Source organism: Microtus ochrogaster, unplaced genomic scaffold (genome assembly GCF_000317375.1).
Source record: "Microtus ochrogaster isolate Prairie Vole_2 unplaced genomic scaffold, MicOch1.0 UNK51, whole genome shotgun sequence".
Classification (NCBI taxonomy): domain Eukaryota; kingdom Metazoa; phylum Chordata; class Mammalia; order Rodentia; family Cricetidae; genus Microtus; species Microtus ochrogaster.
The window spans coordinates 925911-936604 of record NW_004949149.1 but is presented as its reverse complement, the minus strand read 5'-3'; the positions used below and the strand labels follow the sequence as shown (position 1 = coordinate 936604).

At 38.5% G+C, this 10694-nt stretch overlaps 1 protein-coding gene across 6 annotated transcripts in view; it reads right to left on the bottom strand.

Annotated features, from left to right (window-relative positions):
• Positions 1 to 10694, bottom strand: part of Inpp4b (inositol polyphosphate-4-phosphatase type II B) — a 762195-nt gene that overhangs the window by 365993 nt on the left and 385508 nt on the right. For all 6 annotated transcript variants that reach the window (XM_026777265.1, XM_026777268.1, XM_013354610.2 and 3 more), the window contains one exon: positions 1082 to 1292. In XM_026777265.1, the coding sequence (XP_026633066.1) occupies positions 1082 to 1172 (91 nt within the window). In that variant the 5' untranslated portion in view covers positions 1173 to 1292. The remainder of the gene's footprint in view (positions 1 to 1081; positions 1293 to 10694) is intronic.

Below are 10694 nucleotides of genomic sequence, written 5' to 3'. Positions count from 1 at the left end.
TTGTGAGCCACCATGTGGTTGCTGGGAATTGAACTCAGGACCTTTGGAAGAGCAGGCAATGCTCTTAACCACTGAGCCATCTCTCCAGCCCCCGATGCAATGCCTTTTTATCCACAGAGTTGACTATTTATTAATTAGTTTTTTAGTACAGAAACCCTTTATTTTTTTCTCTCTTGCTGACATTTAAAAGGCTTCAGTTAACAATGTTAAGCTGTCCAAGGATGTTAGAATCATTAGGTAAGTTCTTGTGAGATAATCCAGTTTTGTTTTTGTTTCAAATACTAATAATTAACTCTGCTCTAAGCTTTGACCATCAAATGTATTGGCAATGCATCCAACAAATACCATTTTCTAAAGATATTTTTTAAGATACAAGGTTAATAAGGTTAGGCATCTATCTGCTAGTGCTAAAAATGAGTGGAAAAACTGTTTGGAAAGAAAAGGCCGGAGTTTAAACTGAAGAACAAGCTGAAAACCTAGAATTGTAAGAGCATGAGAGAAAACACAATATTCTTTTAAATTTCTTAATTACTTGACTAGCACAAAAAAAAAAATGATTCCAATGTTCAGATTTAAATCTTGTCCAAGTCTTTAAGCACTCTGAGTTCTGTAGATTAGCCAACTGGGAGAGCAGCGAGGCAAACCTTGGGGAACACCTTCCACTAATACTTTCACCTTAAATACCGCTTGGTCATAACAAGGTCGAGCTTCCAAAATATTGATTCTCTATTGGAATAAATAAATGCCAAATGGAAGCTGTTATTACTTAAATATGATTAGCATCTGGAAAGGGTCCATCAAATGGATTTATCAGTGTTTTAATATATGTTTGAAAACTTGAGCACTGGATGCTGGTTCATGCTGACATATCATCTGTCTCCTCCAAGATAAAGCTGAGAAGAATGTCATACACTCACAGCCCAAAGCACAGAGAGAAAGGGGGAAACAACTGGGTAATCCCATGCTCCTTGGTGGAATCCAGGTTTCTGTGAACGCGCGAGGATATTTGTTTGGCTTACACGTATCTGGGTTACAGTTTGGCTCTTTAGAAACCTACGGGAGATAAGACACATGTACTTACTTGTGAACTGAATGTCCTCAGGGTCATTTGCCTGAGCTGTAGGAAGAAAATGCTGGCCTTCTTCTGAAGTTCCTTCCTCTTTGATTTCCATGATCCACCGCACAACTGATTTCTTGTCCACGGTGTCTTGTCCAAGTGGTACCAGTGAATGGGTTCTGGTTTAAGGCTGGTGTGTCTTCACTCTAACGATCTAATATCCCGCTGTGAAATTCTGCACACAGAAATACCAAGATTCAACACTGCAGCCATTTTCGAGCTCAAATGACAGCTAAAGATTAATATAGAAATTACAACAACTCACAAATTTCCTTTCCTCCATGTCCAGGCCTCGTGCACTTTCAGAATCAAACTACACAATGCACTGGGATCTGTAGGCTAAGTCAATGTTTTCAAGGTAATCATTAGAGTCATATGAGAAATTCCTAAATCCAGAAAGGTATATTCATCCCTTTAATTTAATTTAATTTAATTTAATTTTTATGAGATGCATACAGGGTTACTAACTTAAGGTGCATATATTCATCCCTTCAATTTTATTTACTGAGCTAGAACCCAGCAGATGGCATCCTGTCAAGGAATTTGCCTACTTTGCCACTAAGACCATCACTGTGACTTCTTCCCTTGGAATCTCCCTTTATGTCCCGGATGTCCCACTCTGCCCCGGGCAGAGCATGAGTCACAAGCCCATTGCCCTAATTGGCATGTCCTTCTCTTCCAAGATGGGCTCTCAGGTTCAAAAGGGGAGTTTCCAGCCTTGTGATCGTCCACAGAGTCTCCTACTGTTCTGTCTGATGGTGGTTTAATTATTTCATGATTGAGGTATGGTGGGGAAAGAATGAAAAATAATTCTCAAAAGCTGAAGCTCAAAGGAAAATGAAAGCAACAGAGAACTGGTGGTGATCAATACTAAAATGGACACCCCCCCCAATTTAATACCCTGTTATAAATAGTTTCAAATAGTTACAAATTCATGTTGATATACATGAACAAGAATGAATTGAAAAAAATCAATGTTGTTTTAAATCAAGTTACCAGCTGAATTAAAATGTGCAAAAATCTTTAAATGTCTACCCAGTGCCATTTAATGAGATAACAGTCAACGAGTTTGGTTTGGAATACTGATGTGACCTCAAAACCCACAAATCAACAATCCCACATTCTGCTGGTCTTAACAAAGTAGCTTCATTTAGAATTCAGTTTTAGTTCTTAGAAACCATTTGACAAATTCACATGCAGAAAGCAACATGAATCTTTAAAAAACACTACAATTTAGCTGCAGATATTGGTCTTAATAATATAAGCAAGAGACTATTGTCTAAGGTAAAGGACTGTCTGACATCAATTAGATCATAATCATCAATTTCAAAATTATTTTTTCAATTAATACAGTTCTTCTAATTTCTTTTTTGCCTATTACATTCATTATTCTTTTTTGATAAATGCACACGTATTCATTGCATAGTCTCCCAAAGACCTGAAAATTCTGTGGCTCTTGATATGAGAATCTTATCAACCTCATTATATTATTTTAATTAAATACTCAACCCTTAATCCTGATCAGTCATTTTAAAAAATTGCAAGACCCACAAGAGATGATGCACATCCTTGGTAAAATAGCCACTCAGCACAGTGAATATGAATAATTGATAAAATAAATGCTAATGCAGGTCTGTGTGCACACTTGCATAACGTAGAGAGAAGGGACAAGAAGGAAGTATGATGCTTCTGAACTTTTCTTGCCATGGTCACACTTAACTGTATCATCGACCAAACACATACAGCATGGGAAAACCGTACGCAAAGAAAAAGTGCTGCTGCTGAGAACAAGGGTCTATTTTTACTCTTTGTTTGTTACACTGAAGAATAATTTAAGGTTTGATACTTGCTATCGAGACATAGGCTTCAAACATATCAATAGCAAAGCTCCAGAAAACTGTTCAATTTCCAGGTGGTAAGTGCAGTATTTACCCTGCTGTGGTTGGCTTCCTTTTCTGGGTCTGTTTGGAAGTTTTCTGGCTTGCTGGTCATTCACACTGTGGTTTCTGCCTACCACACATATATTTAAAGGTCCATTTTTAAGCATGGGGACTGTTCCTTCCAGGTCTCCTACCTTCAGACCTACCCAGAAGCAACGCATAAAATGCAGAGTTCTACTGCACAGCCGTGGGCAAGCACTGTTGCTTATCCTGCTCCCTCAGACGAGGACGAATGATGAGGAGCTTTGTTTACAAGTTATAGTTAATTGAATAATATTTCTCATAGACCATGTAATAAACATTGCTAAATATTTTACATTTATAAATAAATTACACTAAAATTAATACTGTGACACTGTCACAGAAATCATGAAAAGAGATCATGGTTAATTAGAAAGAAACTGATCATACATAGGACAAAACAGAGATATTCTACAGTGAAGGAACAGTATGAAATATTTTCAGCATTGAAAGCTGTAGCCTGATGCTGGTCATTCATTATTGACCACCAGAACAATGGCATCTTCTGGTCAAGATCGAGTGCTGAAGGCAAACAGTGGGTGGGCACAAGACATGATACCAAGAATGATATACTTAGCCATTGTGGTGTGATTCAGACGACACCCTTCTACTACACTGACTTTTATTAATGTGGCCTTGCCATGCTTTAGAAATCCGTAAGGAAAAATTGAATTAAAAAGTTTTAAAACAAGAACTGAAATTGTAATAAAAATTACAAAAAGATAAAATAGAGAATAGAAGAATCAGATCCATAGTGATTACATTTAAAGGTATAGTAAGGGTACTCATCTTGTGATCAAATGACACCGTTTAGCTGTACCAAATGGTGTCATCTGTCTACGGGGACCGAGCCCTGATATTTATTCTAGGACAGGAAGGGCAAGACACCTGATCTTGATGAAGTGAAGCTCGCTCACCTCCTCTCTCACTTTCTGTTATGTGAATAAACCTGGTTGGGTCTCTGGATCTCTACAAAGCTGTGATTGGATGAACAACAAGAGAGAGGTGTGAGACCAGATTCAAGGGTAAAGGAACTGTACTTCGCTCTAGAATGTGAAAGTCGCAAAGGGAGGACAGGGTCATGAATAGATAAGTACTTTGATGCCCTGCCTCCTACCCTAAATCTAGGGCAGCCACCTCCAGGTTTGTTCTTTTCCTGTAGCCCGACTCATACAGAGTTCATGAAACATGTTTTAGAGCTCAACACTGTTACTGTTTTCATGATAGCTCATTCTCTCTATTTTCTACTTTTAGGAAATGAGAATTGCTTCCAAAGAAAGAGCACATAACACTCAGCGATTAGGCAATCTGAAGCCTATATAGCAGACTAGGTAGAAAGAGAAGGAACACACCAAGGCAGATGTACTGCATACTTACTATAGGAAGTTCAAGTGTCAAAGAAAAGATTATTCCAGAAGCCTGAACAAGGGTAATGATAAGGAAATTATCTTATTTGTAGGTAACTTTAGTAGCTCAGAAAAATAAAATGAGAATCTATGCCAACATACAAATATCTTGTTAGAAAAGAGAGCCATAATTTCAATGGAGACTTACTGGTCTTAGTGACAGAATTTGGTGTAGCAACTGTGAAAAATAAGTATGTTTTTGATACCTAGGAAACTCTGAACCAATGAACTTCCTGGAGAAAAAACAAGGCAACATTTTAGCAAAGGAGGTGAATTTTGGTATTTAAACATGTTGCTTCACCTACAATGTTCTTGTGCACACATGAGCATAGATTTTGAAGAGAGAAAGACAAGCTGGAATAATTTAGGTGTGTTTGGAAACGCTGACTAATGGCTAAGTCGGTACAGTGTATAAGCTCACTGAGAAATAAAAAGAAAGGTTTGGAGAGTCAATTATAAGACACAAAGAAATTCAGAGGGATAAGTAGGGATTCTTGGAAAAAAGCTTAAGAAGCAGTGAGGGAAACTAGAGAGGAGTAAAGAAGCAGCCAATGGATCGGTGCCATTGCTCCGCTGAGGGCAGTTTTGGTGGGAAGTCGTGAGCACAACTGATTGATAAAGGGATGCAGGAAACAGTAAGGGAATATCATCGATAGAGTCTGCTATATGGAGAGGATTGGATGTGAACTGAAAGTGAGGTAATGGTCTCACAGAAGATGCTCCCCACCATGACCTCACTTCCTCTAGATAAAAGACACAGTCACATGTTCATACCTTAAATATAGGGAAGTCCTAATCCACCTTGAAAAACTCAGACCATATAGGTAAAGATTAATAAATTTGAAATCCTGACTGATTTTTTCAACTTGACACAAAACTTAGCTAAATCTAATACGAAGGAATCATAATGGATAAAATGCCTCCATAAGATTGACCGGTAGGCCAATCTGTGCGACAATTTCTTGGTTCCTGACTGATGTCAGAGGGCCAAATCCAGCAAGGGTGGTGCCATCACTGCGAAGTTGGTCCTGGGCTGTACAGAAAAGCAGGCTGAGCAAGCCATGAGCGACAGAGTCACTGAGTGGCAAGCTGGCATGCTTTTATGGCCTTTGCTTTAGTTTTTCCTCCAGGTTCTTGCTTTGATTTCTTATGTGACTTCCCTTCAAGATGGGCTGTGTTCAGGATATATCAGCAGAAATGAACTCTTATTTCCTCAAGTTTCATTTGGCCATGGTGTTTAATTGCAGCAATAGAAGCATAAGGCATTTGTAAACATTAAAATAAAAATGGTCTAGGCACAAGCAACACTATAGCAATGAGAAAACAAAATGCACACCTAGAAAATAGACTTGGAACTTTCGAGTTTCCATTTGCAACGACTTAAATCAGCCCCATCCCACAGTCAAGAAAATGCCAAAAATGTATACAATTAAAATTTAAAATAATGAATTAGGAAAAAGTCTCAAGGTCATAAATTGATCTGAATCTTGGAAAACAAACAAACAAACAACAACAGATGCCTCCAAGGGACCAAGGACAAGAAGAAGAACGCCAGGTCACAAGCCTGCAGTAAGAACTCAGGCAGAATGTTTGATGAATTGCTAATAGATCAGGGATAGAATCAGGGTGGAGATGACTCCTGAGATCCATCTCAGGTGTTGGCTATTACTCATCAACAGGTGCTTAGGCCTCACTCAGGTGCTTATGAGTGGGTGTCTAGATGGCACCTCTTTGGGAAACAAGCCTGTGGGAGGGAAAAGCATTCATTGCAGGAAATGCACATAGCACTAATCTAGTCACCTCCCTACAATGCAGAAACAATGGGTCCTGCTTCCATGAGGGTACAACCCTAGACCTATTGCCGTTAGGGAGTGGAAACAAGAAAACACTGAGAATCTCTGGGACAGGTCCACTAGAACTTTCGGATCCGTATTATTGTGACCCATAGTCAAGGAGCTTGATATCTAAGACCTAGGCTCTAAGACATCAGCAGAAAGCAGCCCTGCCTGATTTCTGCCCCACTGCACCGAAAGCAGAGTGCACATACGGCAAGCTCCCTACATCCCACTTGTGAACACTGTGAGCATACCACAGTTCACTTGTGAACCGTGAACATCTCTCCCAGAAAAGCCTAATGTTGAGAGCAGAGAACTAAGTCTCCAACCACTCATCCCTACTCATACCGTGTAGGAGTAACACCAGTAGAATGTATAGTCAGCTATGAAGGATGTCATAGGAACAGTACTGAAGCCTGCTAAACTACACATTAAAGGCTTAGAAGTAAAACTGGGATGTCCAGTTCCAGCCACTAACCCTCTAGAGCTCAAAGTCTGCAGCTCTACATAGCACACAGATGAGGACAGAGAGGAAAACGAGCAAGAAAAGGAAGAGGAGAAGGGAAATGAGGAGGAGAACGAGAATGGGAGGAGCAGGGGGAGGAACGGAAATGGGAGAGGAGTATTGAAACAAGAAAAGTCTTTAAAGAGAAAATGTAAGCACATTATTAAAGAGATCACATCCGGGTAGTGAAATTATCAAAAACTGAATTGGAAAGAGACTGTTCTGAAGGTTATAGCAGAAAGCTCTGCACAACCTGATAAGAAATGGTAGTCAATATGGCTATAGGATAGAATCATTTCAGGTTCCCTATCCTCAGCTATAGCCATACTGATGAATATTTTGCATATCACCATAGAACCTTCATCTGGCGATGGATGGAGATAGAGACAGAGACCCACACTGGAACACTGGACTGAGCTCCCAAAGTCCCAATGAGGAACAGAAGGAGGGAGAAGATGAGCAAGGAAGTCAGGACCAAGAAGGGTGCACCCACCCACGGAGACAGTGGGGCTGATCTATTGGGAGCTCACCAAGGCCAGCTGGACTGTGACTGAAAAAGCAGGGGATAAACCCGGTCTCTCTGAATATGGCGGACAATGAGGGTTGCTGAGAAGCCAAGGACAATGGCACTGGGTTTTGATCCTACTTCATGTTCTGGCTTTGTGGGAGCCTAGCCAGTTTGGATGTTCACCTTCCTAGACCAGGATGGAGGGGGAGGACTTTGAACTTTCCACAAGGCAGGGAACCCTGACTGCTCTTCAGACTCGAGAGGGAGGGGGAGAGGAGTGGGGGGAGGGCGGGAGGAGTGGGAGGCTGGGAGGAGGCGGAAATTTTTTTTTCTCAATAAAAAAAAGAAATGGTAGTCAAAACATAAGTAGAAAAATGAATGAAATAAATATTAAAAAGGTAAAATATAGTGGGCAACGCAATGAAGACTGTCTTGTCTGTAGATCTGCCACAACCTAAAAATGAGAAAATCAGAAAGTAGGTCAATCGAATGTACCTAAACAGAGACACAAAAGCAAAGAGACCAGTGACAACATGTTGGTGGGAACACCAGGCATGTGTAGTCTGACTCTCAGAAGAGGGAACAGAGCAAATATTTGAGATGGTAATGACTGAGATTGCTCCAAAAATGTTGAAAGATATCAAAACACATATCCAAATGTGCTCAGAAAACATCAAGCAAAGGAAGAGCCCACACCTTATAAACCATTAAATCACAGGCACAGCACACACACACACACACACACACACACACACACACACACACACACCTGCAGAAGGCCTATGCATTGTGATCCACCACAGGGGGATATTTTGAGACTTCTAAGCAAAACATTACAAGTTGAGAAACACAATGGCCTCAGCGGTTACATATTAAAAGAACAGAATGATATCTCCAATGTTTTGAAATAAGAAAACCTGTCAACCCAGCGTATTGCACAAGGCAAAAATAACTGCTAAGCACTGGAGAGCACTAGAGGCTCTTCAACCAGAAATAAGGAACGGAAAACGCATCATCAGCCCTTCACAAAATGGAAGAGAAGTTCTTCAAGCACGACAGAGATATGCAGGTCTATGAAATAAAGAGCAGCTCTAGAGATGGCATAACAAAAACACAAGTTAACTTCGTTTTCTCTTGCTTTTAATAAGGACAAAAGTGAATTGCCTGAGTAAAGGTGGGCATTTTCTGTTCAGACAGTAAATGTAAAAGGCTTTGCGCTTATCTGCCCACACTTAAAGAAAAATGTAAGGAAGAAACAATTTGTTGGCCATATTTTTTGGTTTTATTATTGTTACAATTACTCAGTTTAGATGTTGCTATGCAAAATCAGCCATTGATAATATAGAAACAATAGACACTATGCTGATAAATTTTACAGAAAAAACTCACTGTATTCCAGATTTGATCTGTAATCGAGACAGCAACCACTAGTTTATAGCAAAATTAATAAGAAAATATTTTGGATTTATATAACATAAATTAACATATAGATATATGTATATATAAACATCAACACTAAAAACACTAAAACAATGAGAACCAATGAAGAATGCACTGGTATTGCTTATATATTGAAGGCATAGTATATGATTATGTTCCTCATACATTAGGAGGTAGACACTGAAGTATTACAGTCTATGTGAAAATCCTAGGATAATCATTAGTGGTATTTAAACATAGATGATAAACTAATAATGGAGATAGAAAAGAATAAAATACAAAATTCATGTGCAATTTTTAAAAAGAATGTAACTAGATGGGCTGGAGAAATGGTTCAGTGGTTAAAGGTTATTGTTACAGTTACTATTCTTCCTAAGGACCTGAGTTCAATTCCCAGGAACATCAGGTGGTGTGCAACTGCCTGGAATCCCAGCTCCAGGGGCTCTCACGCCTCTAACCTCTGGAGGCACTTGCGTTCGTGTGCACATACCACACTCACAATTGAAATAATAAAATCTTTTAAACAAATAAATAGGTGAATAAATTTGAAAAAAAAAACAAAGCTAGAAGATAGGGAATCCAGTGACCACAATGGTTTTAATCGAAACATATAAGTAATTATAGTACATACAATTTATTACATACATTTCAATGATCAGACCTAAGATTATGCAGAAAAGAAAAGGCAAATTCTATGTATTTCAAAACTACATTCAAGCGTTTTCCTTTATTTTTGTTATATTTAAACCTGATAGCACAGATAGATAAGAAGCCAAGGGATGAGAAAACACATTCACCAAGGACAGTCGTCAGAAGAAGGCTTGAGTGGCTGCCCACAAGATGAAAGAATTGATTTTGCTTCCACTAATATTAACAGGGTCATCGTTAATTAGAAAATGTTAATCACCAAAAGACATAATAACCCTAAATGAATCATAGAGGGAAAAACCTATTTAAATCTAACAATAGATTCAGGAAATGAGGTAGATAAACTCACTGTTTCACCTGGAGGCATCAAAGCTCCTCTTCAGTACAGATACAGACAAATCTTCCTGACAAGCTCGCCTAACTGCCGTCTAGAAACCTGCCTACCTGACAACAGAATTCACATCTTGTTTTTCAAGGTGAACATGAAGAACTGACTAAAATTGACTGTTGTGGGCCACAAAATAAACCCTAACAAGTCTAAAAGAAATGGAGTCATAGGAAATATATTTCTGACCAAAATAAAATTAAACTGGAAATTACTCATTAAAAGATATGTAGAAAAATCTCTCAAGGGGATATAAGTTAAATAATATATTTCCACATAACTCAAGAATCAAAATATAAGTTTAATGATGCCTTTTATGTGTTTGAGATTAAGGAAAGTCTGTATAATATGTATCAAAATGTACTTGAAGGGAAAGTGATGGTTTCAAATGCATATATTAGGAAAACAAATCACAAATCCATAATGTAATTTTGTAACTTATAATTACAATAATTCAAATCACATTTACAAACGCAGAACAAAGAAAATAGTATAGATAGCAAGTAAAAATTTACTTTCCAGAAAATATTTAAAATGCCAGAAAATTCATAACGAAAGGAAAAACAACTCAATCAGAAGAAAAGTCTGTGAGAGTATATGAACTAGTAATTAAAATATTAAACAAATGTGGCTAAGAAATATATTAGGAGGTTTTCAAATTCATTAGCAGTCTGAGAAAGCAAATGAGATATGACCAAATAGTCATTGGTAGGTAACAGTATTAAATTCCAGACCTGAAAGTTTGGTGAAGATTTAATCTGTGCAAATTTCTGCAGTGATGGGGCATCAGCCACAGTGGAAACTAAGTTGACAGTGTCTGGTAAAGTGGGAAACCAATGCCAGTCATGATAGAAACCAAGTTGTCAGAGTCTGGTGAAGTGGGAAACCA